General features: G+C 40.8%; 1 protein-coding gene across 5 annotated transcripts in view; it reads right to left on the minus strand.

Moving 5' to 3' along the window:
* The window catches only part of opn5 (opsin 5), an 82,163-nt gene that overhangs the window by 18,463 nt on the left and 44,721 nt on the right, over nt 1–18,979 (minus strand). For all 5 annotated transcript variants that reach the window (XM_040028626.1, XM_040028608.1, XM_040028634.1 and 2 more), the window contains one exon: nt 18,800–18,919. In XM_040028626.1, the coding sequence (XP_039884560.1) occupies nt 18,800–18,919 (120 nt within the window). The remainder of the gene's footprint in view (nt 1–18,799; nt 18,920–18,979) is intronic.

An 18,979-nucleotide genomic window follows, 5' to 3' on the forward strand; every position in this document is an offset into this window, starting at 1 on the left:
GGGAGGAGATGTTAGCTGTCCGATTGGCCTCCCTGCTGCTGCGGAGCTTGGGACGGTCTGCTTGCCTCCACCCCGGGGGGAAGTGTAACATCTCTTGGGTCTGGGTTCTGTTTCCCCCTCTGGGGGCGAGGGTACCTGGACCCGGGGTATAGAGTATGTTTGGGGAGTGTGATTGTGTGTACATGTCCATTTATGTCAATCCTTACGTTGGGTGAGTGCTGAGTGTTTGTATATGTGTGCATGAGGGTGGGAATGCATGTTTGTGTCTGTGTGTGCCTGTTTGTCTGTGTCTATATGTCAGGTCGGGTCTTAGACTCCACCTCTCTGGGAACTCCCAGGCCCTCCAAGGCCTATCTCCCCTCACCACACTCCCTGCCGGTGACTGATGCCCTCAGGGGTCGGTGCATTGGTGGTTCTTGGTGTCCGGGGCTGGGCACTCAGGTATGTACCGGCTCACTCCCGGTGGCTACCTGGCGGGGCCTGGCACCTGTTGCTCGGTCAGGCCTCCTCCGGGGTGCGGGGGGCCCTCGGGCCTCCGGCCTCTGGGCCTGCGGCTCGGTTCACTCTGGCACAGCTGGCTGCCGGCAGAGCCGGCGGGCACGCCGGTGCAGCCCCCTCTAGCTTCTGCTCAGTGGCTCCTGGGTGAAGCCTCGTCTGGGGATCCTCAGCCCTTCCCATGAGGGTGGCACGGATGCCCCGCCGGTGGTCCTCCTTGGGCTCTCGCACCCTGAGGCCTCTTGATGTCTGGGGCCTGGATCTCCTCCGTGCCTGCTTCATGCCCTGGGGGACGGGGCTATGGCTCGCTACATCCTCTTGCAGACCATTACATGTGGAAACCATTTGAATACAAGCGCGCTGATCCACACAGGTATGCACACGGATGTTCACTGCTCGTAGACTTAAATTACACCTTTCTTGGCTGCTACTTCAAAGCACATTGTGCGCTGTCTGTCCTGTGTGCTGCACAACAACATTGAATATTTAGTATTTACTGCTGTTTACACTTAGCTAGATTAATGCGATGGTGTTGTGTTTAGTATGTTGCTTTGGTTTTTTTTTTTTTGCTTGTTTTCTATTCTTCTTCTCTCAACAGGTGATCCAGGAGATTTTTTTTTCTCATTTTTCCAAATTTTAATAATTATGCATGTATTGATCCATAGTTGTGTAAGCTGACAGGAAAGTAATTAAAAGCCAACAGTCAAATCAAAAACAAAAAACACTCTGAGGGCACTGAGGTCTTCTGCTGATAGTATATTTAAATAGTATATATACTGACAGAAAGTTCCTTTTAAGATGAGTTAAAAATGCACAAAGGAGCGGGGCATATATTGGGAGGTAATAGTTAATTAGTTTAGAACAAAAGGGCTTCTGCATTTTGGTTGTACATATACTGTATATGCTAAAGTATATACTTAGCCACAGTGACTTTGCACAATAGTTATGAGTAGGGCTGTGCAATATGACCAAAATCTCATATCCCGATATAAGACATTTATCGTCCCGACAATGATATATGTCACAAAAATTTTACATTTTCTGTAACTTCTGTGAATCTCGGGCAACTTGATTTGTGTGAAGTGTTTTCAGCTGGGCATCATGTACCTGGAGTCAAGTGTTTTGACTGATGCACAAAGCTATACATTTTTAGACAGTTGAAACGCCCGCCATTTTCTTTGTGAGTATGTATTACATGGCGTGCTGCGGGAAAAAGCCTGTTCTAACGTTTAGAATAGAATAGAATAGAATTCAACTTTATTGTCATTGCACATGCACAGGTACAGGGCAACGAAATGCAGTTTGCATCCATCCAGAAGTGCTTTAGTGATATAGATATATTACAATATATATTAGCAATAATATAGATATGTGAGTATATTACAGAAATGGGTCTATTATGGTATGTTATAATGTACACGGTATGAAGTATGTTGTGAATATTCTATAACTATAAGTATGTACAGGCTGTAGTGAGTACAAGCTATGTACAGGATATGAACAGGATATAAATATGAAAAACTATACAGAATATGAAATAAATAACTTTACAGAATCTGAGATATACAGCTATATAGAAATGGGAACTATGCAAGTTGTAAACAGTTGTAGGATTAAAGATTATCGAATGTACAGAATGATTATTTACACAGAGCTATACAGTAGTGCAGTTAAGATAAGTGAGGGTGTAGATAGTTTCTACAGAGGTGCTAGTGCTAGTGGTTGTGAGTGGTGGTTCAGTCCATGTTATTATTGTGTGTTTGAGGGTACAGTTGTCCATTGTGTGTGTGTGTAGGTGGTTGTGGGTGTGTGTATGTTCAGTCCATGAGTTTAACGTGGGTCAGATGTCAGGAGGCAGAGTTCAGGAGTCTGACAGCTGTGGGGAAGAAGCTGTTCCGGTACCTGGTGGTCTTAGTCCGGAAGCTCCTGTGGCGCCTCCCAGAGGGCAGGAGGGTGAAGAGTCCATGTGATGGGTGACTGGGGTCTTTGATGATTTTCCCAGCCCTTTTCAGACACCGCTTCCTGTAGATGTCTTTTATGGCAGGAAGTGGTGCTCCGGCGATGCGCTGGGCAGTTTTCACGACCCTCTGCAACGCCTTCCGGTCCGAGGCAGAGCAGTTCCCGTACCAGACTGTTATACAGTTGGTCAGGATGCTCTCGATGGTGCAGCGATAGAAGTTCACCAGGATGTCTGAGGACAGGTGGTTCTTCCTCAGAGTCCTCAAGAAGAAGAGGCGCTGGTGAGCCTTCTTGACCAGCTTGGAGCAGTTGGTCGTCCAGGTGAGATCCTCGGAGATGTGGACTCCCAGGAACTTGAAGCTGCTCACACGCTCCACAGCCGTCCCCTTAATGTGGATGGGTGGATGTGGGTCAGCATTCCTCCTGTAGTCCACGATGAGCTCCTTGGTCTTCTCGGTGTTAAGCAGCAGGTTGTTTGTGTCGCACCACTCAGCCAGACGATCCACCTCTTCCCTGTAGGCGGCCTCATCGTTGTCACTGATGAGGCCAATCACCGTGGTGTCATCTGCAAACTTAATGATGGTGTTGGAACCATCAGCAGGTCTGCAGTCGTGGGTGAAGAGGGAGTAGAGGAAAGGGCTCATCACACAGCCTTGTGGTACACCGGTGTTCATTGTGATGGTAGATGAGCAGTGGTTATCCAGCCAGACATGTTGGGGGCGGTTGGTCAGGAAGTCCAGTAACCATTTGCAGATGAGGGAACTGATGCCCAGGTCTGTCAGTTTCCTGATGAGTTGTGAGGGGTGGATTGTATTGAATGCTGAACTGAAGTCTATAAACAGCATTCTGGCGTAGGTGTTGTTGTTGTCCAGGTGTGAGAGGACAGAGTGCATTGCGATGGAGACTGCATCCTCTGTGCTCCTGTTCTGGCGGTATGCGAATTGGTGGGGGTCCAGGGTGGGGGGGAGACAGGATTTGAAGTGTGATAGGACCAGTCGCTCTAAGCACTTAGTGATGATGGGGGTGAGTGCTACTGGGCGGTAATCATTGAGGCAAGATGGGTTGGAGTGTTTGGGTATCGGGACGATGGAGGTGGATTTGAAGCAGGCCGGTACCACAGCGTGGGCCAAGGACAGATTGAATATGTCTGTGAGCACTCCTGCAAGCTCCCCAGAACACGCTCTGAGAACACGCCCGGGGATGCCATCAGGGCCTGCAGCCTTGTGGACATTGATCCTGCTCAGCACCGCTCCTACATCGGTGGGGGAGAGAGTCAGAGGTTGGTGGTCTGGCGTCATGTCTGCTTTGGTTGTGGGGTTCCCTCGCTCAAAACGAGCATAAAAGTTGTTGAGCTCGTTGAGGAAGGAGACATCAGAGGATGCGGGGGAGGGTTTGGTGGTCCTGTAGTCTGTGATGGTCTGGAGTCCTTGCCACATGCGTCGGGGGTTGGAGTTGGAGAAGTGTTCTTCTACCTTCTTTTTGTAATGGTGTTTGGCTTTTTTGATGCCCTTCTTTAGATTAGCCCTGGCTGTACTGTAGGCGTGTGCATCTCCTGACCTAAAGGCAGTGTTGCGGGCCTTCAGGAGGAGACAAACATCCCGGTTCATCCAAGGCTTCTGGTTGGGGTACATGGTGATCCGTTTCTGGGTGGTGACACTGTCTGTGGTTTTGGAGATATAATCCAGTACAGATGAGGCGTACTGGTCCAGGTCTGTGTGGGTGAACATATTCCAGTCTGTGTTTTTAAATCTGTCCTGGAGCACTGCGTCTGTCCCCTCTGGCCACACTTTAATTGTCCTCACAGCAGGTTTCACACGTTGGATGAGTGGTGAATACCGAGGTGTGAGGAACAGGGAGAGATGGTCCGATTGTCCAATGTGGGGGAGGGGTGTGGCTTTGTAGGCTCCAGCCAGGTTGGAATACACATGGTCTAAAGTCTTGTCTCCTCTGGTGTGGCAGGAGACATGTTGGTGGAATCTGGGGAGGACTGTCTTTAAGTTGGTGTGGTTGAAGTCGCCAGCAACAATAAAAGCAGCCTCGGGGTGTTTATTCTGGTGTTTGTTAATGGCTGCAGAAAGTTCTTTCATGGCCAACCTAGCATTAGCGTCGGGGGGTATATACACGGCAGTGAGTATGATAGAAGTGAGTTCTCTGGGGAGATAATAAGGTCTGCATTTGACCATTAAAAACTCCGCATTAGGTGAGCAGTGACTCTCAGTAGTAGTGGAGTTCATGCACCAAGCATTGTTAATATAAATGCACAAACCTCCACCTCTGGTCTTGCCGGAGTCATCTGCTAGCCTGTCGGCTCGGTGTGTGTGGCGTCCTGCTAACTCGATAGCATTGTCCGGGCAGCTGTTGTTCAGCCATGTTTCGGTGAAAAACATGACATTTGAGTCCATAATCCGTCTGTTGTTAGTGATGGAGAGCCGTATCTCATCCATTTTGTTTGCCAGAGAACGGACATTGGCGTTTGAGTCTAAGGTTTATTTTTTTAGCACCTGACGGCTCTTTTTTGCTTCTGATCTGTAAACACTCTGCACACTCTTTCACGTGATTCAGTTTATTTTGAAAAATCTCAACAGGATCTTCAGCTTTATTGTGAAAGGTTTATGTGGAAAATAAACAAGCGGACGACGGAGCCATGCGATGGTTTTACCGTCGTTGTTGCTAATGATAAGGCATAAAAGCAGTCACTTGTCCGTCCGTAGTGTAGTTATATTAAATATACGAGAAAGAGAGAACTTTTAGAAATTAATACTACAGTGACCATAAAAATGATGAAAAAATATTGTCGTTTATTTTGCGAAACCGCGAAACAAACGATAGCGTAATATGAAACAATAGACGTTTGCAGATTGTCATCAGATATATATGGTTATATCGAACAGCCCTAGTTGTGAGGTTTTAAGCTGAGTAGTTGCACTGTCATGATGTTTGGAAACTGGATGTGATGAGTGAGAGACCTTCCTGCTTATACAGTACTGTAGAGCAGGGCGATATGACCAAAAATATTTATCACGATATACATTTGAAAATTTGCGATAACGATATAACTGACGATATAATTGACACTAGACAAAATACTTTACAACTCCACAACTTTATTAGTGCAAAAAAAAAAAAATCAATGTATTTTCACTTAAACAACCAGCTGTTTTTTATGTGCATTAAAGTTATATAAAAATTTAACAATGCAAATGCAAATTCCTTGCTGACAGTTTAACCAAAAGGCATTTCTAGTGGAAATTGGTCGACATATCCTCAGCATAACCATGTATAATATCCACAAAACTTAAAAAGAGGTTATACACACACAATACAGTAATATTATGTTGAAGCACAGTACGTATCACTCCGCAAGGCTCCTGCCTACGATAGCCGTAATGCTCCGACAATCCATCAAGTGGTGCGGGTTTGTAGCTTAGCAAAGTCGTACTAAAACATTTGACAGATTTTCGAGCACCGTGTACCACATAAAATCGTTTCGAGGTCAGTAAACACAACCAGAATTCATACATAAGGCACACGGGATTATAAGGGGCACTGTCAATTTTTAGAAAAATCAATGGATTGATTTTAAGTGCGCTGTATTTTCCAAAAAACATGGTAATAACGACGGCTCGCTAGCATGCTCTACCAAAAATAGTGTTTTGTTGTGTATCTGACGGACGAAAGCCAAACCAGTTGAATACCACTGAAGTTGCAGCATTCTTACAAACCAATTCTGGTTCATCTGTTTCATTCAACGATCCGCTTTCGCCCTTCTCATTCTCCGTCGTTCCGTGCTTTTTCCGCCATGTGCGTATGAAAACAAAGGCACTGCGCATGCGCGTTTTACCCATATTCTATTGCGATATTTCCTTTTCTTATCGTTGCCCAACATTATACCAGTATTACCGTGAACGGTATGATATGGCCCAGCCCTACAGTACTGATTTGTTAATGAAATAGTAGGCCCACCCTAAGGCACAACTTTCATATCATTTTTTTTTTTTACCATAATTTAGAAAATCAATATTATATTGAATTTAAAGGCCATTTTTCATAGACTTTTATAGAATTGTGCGTGTTCTTGCAACCAGAAGAGTCTCCCCCTAATGGCCATTAGACAGAATAGGTTTAAGACACTTAAGCATTGTTGTCACTAGCAGACCCAGAAGCTTTGTCAGTTTTTTATTTACATTCTTAGGTAGGGTGACCAACCGTCCTCTTTTCCCCGGACATGTCCACTTTTCACGTTCTGTCCAGGGCGTCCGGGGGGATTTTCGAGATTAATGAAAATGTCCAGATTTTCCTACAGAGGACCCATATGTGTGACGTCATCTCCGAGCAGCTGCTTTGTGAGTGGTTGTTCTGCGCTCACAGACGGGACAGACAGCGTGCAGCAGCGCCTAGTGATGTTTAAAAGATGTCAAAGCACAACTGCAGCTTTTCAGATGAACTGCAAAAAACATTTCCCTTGTACCGTCCCGGTACTGGTAATTTCTCTTATAGAGATGAGGCCTTATTTCTGTACCATTATTTAATTCCAGAAGTTTTTAAGTTATTTTTTTTGCCCTTGTTGACTTGTAAAAGCCTATATCACATTTTTTTATTTCACCATTCATTAACTGCACAGAGAAGGCATCGTTTAAATATGTTAAAATTTTCTTTAGGCAAACAGTATTATTAAAGTTCTTCATGACTGGGCCAAGTGTCCTCTTTTTTGGAAATCAAAATATGGTCACCCTATCTTAGGTAACAGTACAAAAATCACTTGATAACTATCAGGAAAAAATAAATACTGATGAACAAATTAGATTAAATTTATGCATAACACTGAAATTTGCACAGTGTAAATTTAAACATTATAATGTCTCATGAGCTTACAGCTGAGATAGAGGTGGGTTGCAAAGTGGCTTGCAGCTGTGCAGGAATTGTAGGCAAGCTAAAGTAGCTGATTTAAGATGCACTATATGTAGCAGTCAACAAAATGTGTAGCAGGCGATTAGTTAAGCTATCAGCTGATGATGATGACCTGCTGTGACTACATCCAAGCCTGACTTTCTGGCCTGACTAAACTAACACTATCAATCTTGAGTCTAAAACTCTATCTCTACACTTACACATATTAATGACCATTTTTTCAGTGATTCAAGTAAAATTGCCTCGATAGGGGAGTGTTTTACAAACAAAAATGTAGATCTTGTCTAGTGAAAATGTATTCTGTGCCTTTTCTGAGACAATTTTCATCAATTACATTAAAAAGACACCCTCAGACCAACAAACATCGTGAACTCACTACTGAATAAAAGGGGCTTTTTATAAAAGGCACCTCACTGCAATCAACTGAATGATTCCACAAGCAAAACGAAATAAAAGCAGCTTCTGAAATAAGAAAAGATATAGTTGCAGTTGTAGACCAAAAACCCCAACAATTAACACAGCTATCCATGTTATCTTAGCGATGATCTAAACTGTTCCATCTAAATACTAAATGTTGTTAATTTTCACTGATGCATTGTGGTACCAATATTTAGCATTCTTTCCCAGATCCAATACATATGTAGTAACATTACAGTAAGTTTATCAGAGCTGATTCAATGATAACAGCTGCTGGTGGCAGAAATAAAGCTGAACAAGTTATTTTTTTGGCCCCAGGTTTCCTTCTAATCACTTTTAAACTATGCAATTCTCACTCACCCAACCATCCTGCTATTAAAGTTTCCATTTTGCCATATTTCTTTGTTACAAAAATACTTAAGAATGTGGCTTGAGACTAAAATCATAATTTAAAATATTGACATGTACGTGACAAATAAAAGGATCTTGAATCTTGACATCTGACTCAAAATTGAAAGAATCACGAGAAGCACAGAAAAAGAGTTGGGGACTGACATGAAGCAAAAGGTCCAGGAGTCACACCGTGGAAAAGCCGCTCAGGGCGTATGCACTCGTGTCGTATGAGGCAACCTTCACTGTTTGGGTCACGTCAAGGATGCCTGTCTTTTCTAAACTGTAAAACCATTGTTCAGTTAGGGTTAACTAAGTTGAATTAATGTCCACACTCAGTTACACATATTTTGTCTTGTCATACTGCCCTAACACTTCCCTTGCATCTAAAGGATTTCTTATTGTTTATTTTCAGGTCTTTCTGGAATCAATCTGAAGTCACCCTCAAAATTAAATCTATAAATAACGCTTCATTTAGCATTTCACTGGTGCGAGAGACTCTCAAAGCAAACCCAAGCCCCTTTCTATTTACTGCATCAATGAATAGATGGTTTTGAACAGACATATTGGAATTAGAATCAAAATCAGTTGAGAAGTTCCCAAAGACCCCCATTTTGTTCCCATTCATGTGTAACGGTTTAGGTACTTATTGGTTATCAACCACTGTGACAGCTCAATTGACAGTGGCAAAAATAAGACTTCATATTATAGATTGACTTTTTAATGGATATTCTTAACGGCAGAAGCATAAACAGTTTAAACCAGTTTAAAATAAAACTCAAAAAAGAAATAAGGGGGTAAACAAAGTAGATACTTCTGCCTACTCCTTTTCAAACAACTGAATGGAATGATATTATGGAATGTTGGTGAATGTATATGTTTGAAATAAAAATGAATTGAACTGAACATCCACCTGTACTGTTTTGGACACCACCTATCAACTTGCTGTTAGATTGTTAGATTAGCCAATATAGCTGCAATTAAGTATGTTCGAAAGTAGGGTTAGCGTGCACCTACAGCAATGAACAAATTTAAGTAGTGACCATACGGTGACAGGTCTTAACAGCTAAACTTTATAATGTCATAAAATCTGCCTGGTTCTTTTTTGTGGACCTATAGTTCAACTAATAAGCTAGTTAAGGCTGTTTTCATAAGTCTCTTCTCCACTCTTGAGCATGCCCTCCACTATACACACTTTCTCACACACACACACACACACACACACACACACACACACACACACACACACACACACACGATTAAACAACAACTTGAGATTAACTTCAGTCGCTGCAAAAAGAAAAAAACTGATCACCATAAACACACACTTACATCTTAGCTATCTACAAAGATGCAGTGAAACTATATACTATATAATATATGCATAATATTATCTCAATTAGCAAGATATCATAATAATCGATGCCTGAGGTGAGGGACACAACCCTGATCTGCAAAGCACATATCCTTGTAGTAGTTGCAGCAGTAAAAATAGTGGCCTTTAAATTGACCATAGTTTAATGTGGTGTATGATATTCCTTTCAAAAATTAATACCTACAAAAAATATACATATTTTTAAATTGATGTTTTAACCACCGTGGCACCAGCCATTGATTTCTGAACTCTTCAGAGTTAGTACTTTGAAAACTGTGTTAGCTTTTTGGATATAGATATTTGAACTAGACTGTGATGCTATTGGCTAATGCCAGCTACCTTACTTCATAAAAGCTGCAGTACATAGACACACTTCTAAGTACTAAACTTATAGACTGAACTGAAAAACGTCCATAGCTCAGTGGTTAGAACACTAGTTTTCTAAACCAGGGGTTGTGAGATCAGTCCTCACTGGGGCTAAGTTGGGTGATAGAGGATGTCACCTACTAACTAGAAGGCCGGTGGTTTTTATTTGATCCCTGTCTGCTATAGTCTGCATGCCAAATATCCAAGATACTAGCGATGCATCCATTGGCGTGTGAATGTTAGAACAGAGTGCTTTGGCAAATGTGGCAAGATGTGTAAAGCGCCTTGAGTGCTCAGATAAAGTAGGGAAGCGCTATATAAGAACTACTCCATTTACCATTTACAAAGCAGCTTATTTGTCAGGTATCTCCACTGAAATCTTCTAAAGGCAACAACAGCACAAACACAGTTGAGAGGTCCAGTTAGTGGAGTTGAGGCCTTGCAGACAGCTATCAATTACATTTCTATAATGGAATAAAGCTTCATATTGCCCTCTTAGTCAAAGAGAAGCTAGCCTCAACCAGTCAGTAAAATAACAGGTGAATTTGACTTCATTCTTTTAGTCCCCAGTGTTGTGGCTTTTGGCAAACACACTTTCAGGAATAATCAAATTTAATTAAATGTACACCTAATAAAGATGTATAATTAAGTCTTCCAAAACACTGCGAATCACTGCAGCATGATTCAGAATTCTTGGCTGATATGGTTCATAAGTGTAGCAAGACATTCTGACCTTTAAGCGAGTACTCAACTGACCCAATTTTGAATAAAAGTCTTAAGTTTTTCTCAATAGAGCGATGTCATCATTCATATCACAAGGCAGCAGAGGACAGCAGGATGGTTTGAAAAACACTTACTGTGAGGCAGGACAACTGCACAAGTAGCTAGAGGGGAAACACATGGGTTGATAAGCTGGCTCTGTTCACTTTCAGTGTGCACATGGTCTTTTTTGGTTTAACTACAGACTGTCTGCACAGCGTGGGGCAGACACAGGTCAGCATCCCACGCTAATATGTGCAAACAGAATCCATGCACAGCAGGCAGATGATGATCAAAATTCATCATATAAAAAGCACACTGAAGGTGTATGCCATTTCATCAATGTCAGTACTTTACAGGCATTCTACAATCACAACTGGATGGTAATGGGCTGGTACTTATATAGTGCTCTTCTACTCTAAATAAGCACTCAATAAGCTTTTGACTACAAGAATCATTCATCCAGTTTCACGCACATTCATACAAGAGCTTCTTTCTAAGCACCTTTGATGCACTTGTGCAATATTCACACACACAAACACACACGCGCGCGCGTGCGGAGCATGTCAGGGTTCAGTATATTGTCCAAGGATAATTTGGCATGCAAGCTGGAGTAGCTGGGCAAATCAGTCTACCAACCTCGATGCAAATTTTGTAGCACTTACGCCAATCCTGCTAACACCCAAAAAGCAAGACCCAAGCTGCAGATGGATGGTTTGTGCTAGAAAGAGGGTATAGAAAGAAACATCTTACTACTGTAAAGCTTCTAGTGTCCCCTTGCATTTTGGGGAATGCTACCCAATGCACCACTCAAAGATATAACTTTTTTGTTTTGTTCTTTTATTTATTCGTTGCAGTTTATACAGTCTACGTCTAGTTGTTGAAGAAATCATGTGTGAAGATAAAAATCAAAAATGCACTTATCTCAAGTTTTCATTCAAAATGACAAATTTTTAAGTGTTTGAACTAAAGAGAATAGCTTGAAATCTCAATGTATAGATCCCTCTAACTCCAAACAAGCAAAACAATATATAAACATACAGCTATAAGTAAAGTTTGCAAGAAGGCAATTGTTTTAGTGTTCTAAAGGCTGGGGTTTCCCATAACATTTTACATTTTTACTGTACAAAACTACAGGGTGGGCCATTTATATGGATACACCGTAATAACATGGGAATGGTTGGTGATATTAAAGTCCTATTTGTGGCACATTAGTATATGTGAGGGGGCAAACTCCTCAAGATGGGTGGTGACCATGGTGGCCATTTAGAAGTCGGCCATCTTGGATACAATGTGACACATCAAACTTATTGCTAATGACACAAGAAAATCAATGATGTGTTTGGTTTCAACGTAACTTTATTCTTTCATGAGTTATTTACAAGTTTCTGACCACTTATAAAATGTGTTCAATGTGCTGCCCATTGTGTTGGATTGTCAATGCAACCCTCTTCTCCCACTCTTCACACACTGATAGCAACACCGCAGGAGAAATGCCAGCACAGGCATCCAGTATCCGTAGTTTCAGGTGCTGCACATCTCGTATCTTCACACCATAGACAATTGCCTTCAGATGACCCCAAAGATAAAAGTCTAAGGGGGTCAGATCGGGAGACCTTGGGGGCCATTCAACTGGCCCACGACGACCAATCCACTTTCCAGGAAACTGTTCATCTAGGAATGCTGGACCTGGCACCCATAATGTGGTGGTGCACCATCTTGCTGGAGAAACTCAGGGAACGTGCCAGCTTCAGTGCATAAAGAGGGAAACACATCACCATGTAGCAATTTCAAATATCCAGTGGCCTTGAGGTTTCCATTGATGAAGAATGGACCCACTATCGTTGTACCCCATATACCACACCAAACCATCACTTTTGTTGTTCCAACAGTCTTGGAGATCCCTCCAAGACTGTTGGAACAACAAAAGTGATGTGGGTTAGTGTCAGACCAATAGCGGTGGTTTTGTTTGTTAACTTCACCATTCACATAAAAGTTTGCCTCATCGCTGAACAAGATCTTCTTCGTGAACTGACAGCCCTGTTCCAATTTTTGTTTTGCCTATTCTGCAAATTCTGTGCACCGATCTGGGTCATCCTCGTTGAGATGCTGCAGTAGCTGGAGTTTGTAAGGGTGCCATTTGTGAGTAGCTAATATCCGCCAAAGGGATGTTTGACTAATGCCACTCTCCAGTGACATGCGGCGAGTGCTACGCTGTGGGCTCTTGCTGAATGAAGCTAGGACAGCCACTGATGTTTCTTCATTAGTGACAGTTTTCTTGCGTCCACATTTTGGCAAATTCAACACTGAACTGTAGCATGGGAGATGGGTGGTCTTGTAGGGTGTCTTGCATTGAAATCTGCTGCAATGACCCCGTTACTGCGTTCACCAGATATCAACACAATTTCGATCCGCTCCTCACGTGTTAAACTCTTCAACATGTCAATGGCTGTGAACAAAGAGAAACTTGTAAATAACTCATGAAAGAATAAAGTTACATTGAAAGCAAGCGCACCATTGTTTTTCTTGTGACATTACCAATAAGTTTGATGTGTCACATGGCCCTCTTCCTATTGAAAAAACAAAAGTTGTATCCAAGATGGCCGACTTCTAAATGGCCACCATGGTCACCACCCATCTTGAGGAGTTTGCCCCCTCACATATACTAATGTGCCACAAACAGGACTTTAATATCACCAACCATTCCCATGTTATTACGGTGTATCCATATAAATGGCGCACCCTGTACTGCTAGTATTATTATTATTATTATTTGTTTAGGGTTGTTTGCTAGACGACTGAAATTACTCTATGGAAACTAGACAAAACAAACAAACAAACATGTAAATATGTTTTAGCTTTAGTTTTATGTTCAAATTAATTACGTTTTGGTCCAGAATCTTTTTTTCATTAAAAATGAAAAAATGAAAATGATTCAAAAGAAAGAAAAGAAATGAAAGAATGAATATAGAATAAAATGTTTTTGAAAGTAGAAGTTATTCTCTGTCTTCTGACAAAATAGGCAGTATCGAAACTTTAGAGAATATCATTAAAAATGCTGCCAGTGACTGGCATCTGGCAGGGAAAGCGATAAGATGAGTTTAACGATGCCCCCCCCCCCCACTCCGCTCCCAATTGTTTTCAAATTCTGACAAGTATTCCTCAAGACACATGACCTTTCCATCACCTTCTACCAGCCCAACAAGTGTTAATCTGCAACATAATGTGACGGTCCCCAATGTTTAGAAGACCCCTAATAAAATTCTAAATGTCAGACATATTCGTCTGGCATCTCACATCAGTTTTCATTGGAAAACAAGTCACTCATCTGGAAAGAAAAAACACTAGTTCCTAAATGTTCTGAAGGGATTTAAACTAAACCTGATCTGAGACAATTTCAGTCTGGACAACAACATATGGGATGCAGTGCAACAAAAAGGCCTAAAATCTTAAAATGAAATGTAAAGCCAGGAAACAGACAGACAGCCCAATCTCACCAGGAGAGGAAAGAGCTAATGGGATGGAAATTATTTAATTTATCCTGTGTCTGTGAATAAATGAATCAATGAAAATGCTAAGGGTGAGCTAATACAGCTTTAGTGAAGGTGGCCTGAGTGAGGTGGGGAAAGGAGCTGACTGATGCTAGGCAATTTACCCATACGGAAAAGAAATAGTAAAAACTTATATGTGATTACTCATGAAAGTGGCCACTTTCATGAGTAAATCGTATAAGGCTTACATGATTTACTCATGAAAGTGGCCACTTTCTCATTACTTTCATACATTGTTTTAGTAAGTATCCAAAACATACAAGTTTCATTATATAATTTTTCAAGGGATCTTATATCTGTTTTCACACTTATATGCTTTTCATACAAGTTTCACACAAGACAGATACAAACTTTATAAGATTTATATATATCTTTTCCATATGGGTATATTCAGATCGGGTTAGGGAAGCAGTAAGAAACACGATAAAAATTCCACCTTACTTCTTGCTTAAGGGGTTGTTGGACATTAGATACACGTCCACACCTAATATTTAATATCATTACTCTGGCCAGCCCAAATTACAAGGAATGTTGTAGAGAGGAGGAGCATGAGAAATACATTGACATGAAGGACCAGTTACATTTTGTAACACACTAGGATCACCTTCCTTTCCACTGAAGATAGGTGATTGACTTTCTAATGGTTTTCAAGGTTGCTTGTTGTTTGTTAGTTCTCATCAGTTAGTTATAACCAGTTCTCAACATTTCCTAACATTTTCACAGTAACATGCTGTCATTTTTTCCCTCGAATAGTTAAGTCTGAAATCTACTGTGCGTATCTGATACTTCAATATTGCTTTATATTTTTTTAACTATGGAACAAGACTTTCCATCACCCTTTTATCTGGCAACTCAGGGGTGTAAACACTGTCCTGCTCACACTTTATAGTGGTTTTGTGGTGCTGCTGGCTTCAACTGAGGATATATTCGGGTTGTGGAAGGAAGGATCAAGAATTTCAATCCCAGTGACTGGAAAGTTCTTCATCACAGTACTGGAGAAGAAATTCCAGAACAGAGTCTGTTAGTCAAATGTCGGATTTAAGAGGAATAATGTGGTTTTCATTCCACTCGTGGAACGTTGGTCCGCCTCCTTTTTCTCTCCAGGATATCTGAGTATGTGTGGGACTTTGCCCAACCAGTCTATTTGTATTTAGTATTATGTATTTTGCCAACTTAAAGAAGTGGGGGGGGAATCGCACTGCTGACAAAAAATTTGGCTTGCCACCCTTTGTTATCAGTTGTCTTCATAATGTTTATGGACAGGATATTTTGGTGGCAAGTAGAGATGGACCGATCCGATATTACGTATCGGTCCGATACTGACCTAAATTACTGGATCGGATATCGGAGAAAAATAAAAAAAATGTAATCCGATCCATTAAATATCACGAAAGCACCTAACAAAACTTGCAACACGCCGTAACTCACCTCAGAACGTTAGCACGTCGGAGCAGTATGCATCACGTGATAGAGCAGCTGTGGCATGCGGGACCTGTCGGTGGTCTGGATAGCATTTGGAGCTTCGCTAGCAACCCGGCATTTCATCTCCGACAAAGTTATCCCCGAGAGAAGTAAAGCAAGTGTGTAAGTCCATCTCTGAATGTTTGTAAAGCATTCCTGCGTTAAGCTTAACAAGCGACTGCCTCTTCTTGCTGCTACTTCAATCATGAAACTGCTTAATGATCAGCTGATCGGCTTTTCTGTCGCGAGTCCATCTCTCTGGTTTGTTTTTGGCCCACTTTGCACCAGAAAGAGGAAACCAGCGGCTGAACAACAGCAGCACGTTTAAGCTTGATAAGCTGTGGTTATAATTTATTTAATATTACTTTCTACTCGAGGATCTTTTTCTACGTAGCTGACGGCTGGTAACTGTGCAGGGGCGGATCTAGCAAAGTTTAGCCAGGGGGGCCGATAGGGCATTAACAGGGAAAAGGGGGCACAAAGACATACTTTTCTTTCTTATTCTCATTTAAAATGTCTAGCTTTTAATAAATAATTATCCGAATCTTACACCCAAAGTTTTAATTTGATGTAAAATGAATAGAAGTCAATTACTGTATATAGTGACTATTAAGTCTAATATTTAAACCCTAGTAAGCTATAGTACTTTTTCCTTTGGGAAGGTACCATCTGTGCAGTCTGCAATTTTGTTGAAGAAAGATGTTGAATCTATTTAATATTTCTTGAAAAATAATTGATTTCTGTGCATTTTTTTTTCACACTGCATCAAATTAAGGTTGATTACGTCGAGTAAGCATCATGAGGTGGAGCGTGAGGGGTGGTTCCCTATTTTTTATTTATTTATTTTTGTTGTTGCTGGGAGTTGGAACCCTATTAGTTAGGTTGCTTAATATTTACGCTAAGTACTCTTTAAAATACCAGAATAGGGAAGATGGTGTAGGTTTAAGTTTATTAGATTGATCAGTATTGCTGAACTATGAAATTTTTTTTTTGCATACAGGTATAACAGAATAGCTTTAGTGTAGTTGTTGTTTTAAACTTGAGTATGAACTTATACAAAATGCAGCAAGATATTTAAAAAAAACAGTTTTGTTGATTAAAAAACACTATATCGGATTCATATCGGTATCGGCAGATATCCAAATTTATGATATCGGTATCGGTATCGGACATAAAAAAGTGGTATAGTGCCATCTCTAGTGGCAAGTGGCTGAAGGCTTAAGTGGTCTCAGGATCTCATCTCTGCTTTTTGCAGATGATGTGGTTCCATTGACTTCATCAGGGAGATGGAGTTTTTATATCTTCTCTTTTTAATTAATTAAACCTTTAACTGTAGAGTAAAAATAACTCTAATAAAGAAATTAACACCACAAATACAATTTGGCAGCATGAAAACAAACCCAACCACAGGGAAAAGCTATATGTTTACAAACTCATCCACTGATTCGGACAAGAATACACCAACTATAGCCCTAGCAGACAGTGAAATGGATGTGCGACATCAGGTCAGGAGTCATGAAGTGTTGTTTTTTTCCTGCCCTCTTGTCAGGAAATTGAAGCAGCATAAAGGGATGTCCTGTTCTTCACTGAGCTGGCTGAGCAGGGGCAGCGCTTGAGAGAGGAAATCAAAGCTTTCATGTAGGAGGACACATGTTTCACAACTCACTGAATCAAAGTGGGTCAAAATCTTTTTTTAGTTGACACTATACAGAGGTGTGACATGTTCATTTAGAACATGCGGGGTTCAAACAAACAAGTCAATGTGGCATTTAAGAGTGTAAAAGCGTTCATCATAAAACTGAGATTAGGAACAATGCTGCTCACTACGAAAAGCCTCAGCATACAAGGTTCCTGCAAAACAAGGAACTGCATTCAGTACATCCACCACCCTCTTCATCACGTTTAAAAGGGTTAACAGCGGAGCACTTTTGACTACAGTCTCATTATGTGTGAAATGGACATTGAAAAAGTCATGTTAGACTCTACTGGACTAATCTGTATATGAAAAAATACTAAATGTTGTCAGCTAAAGGCATTTTATCATATCTATTGGTGTTTTTCCTTACTCTTTTGGCAGCTGAATGTGGTGTCTGTAATCATTTTAGATATAAGATTCTTATTCTATCATGTTTATGCTTTGATTTATTCAGCTCTTCTCTTTTAGTCTTTTTTTAACAAATAGAATTACAGCATGTAACAAGTGGGGAGTAGGACTTGAATCTCATTTCTGCCTTCAGGTCTCTTGCAGAGCCTTTCGCCTGATGATGGTAGCCATGAATGAACTGCAGTGCAACACTGACCTGACAGTCAACTTAGTTAGGCACGAGGTAAGCCTGAAATGATAGGACACGTTTCAAAGCTATCAAAACTCTTTAAGTACGAAACATGTCTGTTTGGAAACACATGTCAAAATGTAATAAGTCACAAGACACACTACTGCTTATCTCCAGACTGATCTGGCTCACTCAGTGGAACTACAATATAACTTGCAGTAGACACTAAAAACATGTAGGACAAAACGTAACTGGAATACTGCATATTGTTAAAAAATATAGTTTTCTTTTCATTTTAAGTGCATTAACACAGGTTAAAGCAACTTTCTAGAGCAATTGCAATTTAAAGTGTAAAATATCTGCCACCTTAAAGACACAGGAACACAGCAGCTCCTAATCAATCAACCACTGTACGATCTGTGTAGATGAGAGAGCAGTGACTTATATGTTTCACCAAGTTTAGATGCTGCTTTTAATGCTTGTATTAAATACAAGTTATAATTTGAGTCCAAAGCAAAAAGGTAAGTAGCAAATGATATTGCATAATTAATACTGAAGATTTTAAATTCCTAAACAGTGTCAAGCACAATCACGGTTTTTGTAGTACTGTTACATGAAAGCAATATAATAATTGTATTTATTACTCAATGAAATTACATGCACTGTATATGACAATAAGTACAAATTAAGGAGTAAAGACACATGAGTTGACTTGATGCAAAACAGTTTATAATCAAGTAATGAACAGTAGTTCTCCTAGTTGAAAAATAATATGTGATACTAATAGCTACCACACAGTCTATATCTCCTGTAGACAAATATAGCTGCGTTGAGAGATGTAGTACCTGATATGCCAAAATCAAAGATGGCTAGGTTAACAGTCATGAGCTCAGGAGGCTTTAACTTGGTCTTCCGTTTCATGGTCATATAAATGACATATCCATTCCCTGTTGCAGACATGATTCCTGAAAAAGAGAAAAAAAGACTGCGATCATACCAATTATCCATTAGTTCAGATTCTTTCC

Source organism: Simochromis diagramma, unplaced genomic scaffold (assembly GCF_900408965.1).
Source record: "Simochromis diagramma unplaced genomic scaffold, fSimDia1.1 OVJJ01000746.1, whole genome shotgun sequence".
NCBI lineage: Eukaryota > Metazoa > Chordata > Actinopteri > Cichliformes > Cichlidae > Simochromis > Simochromis diagramma.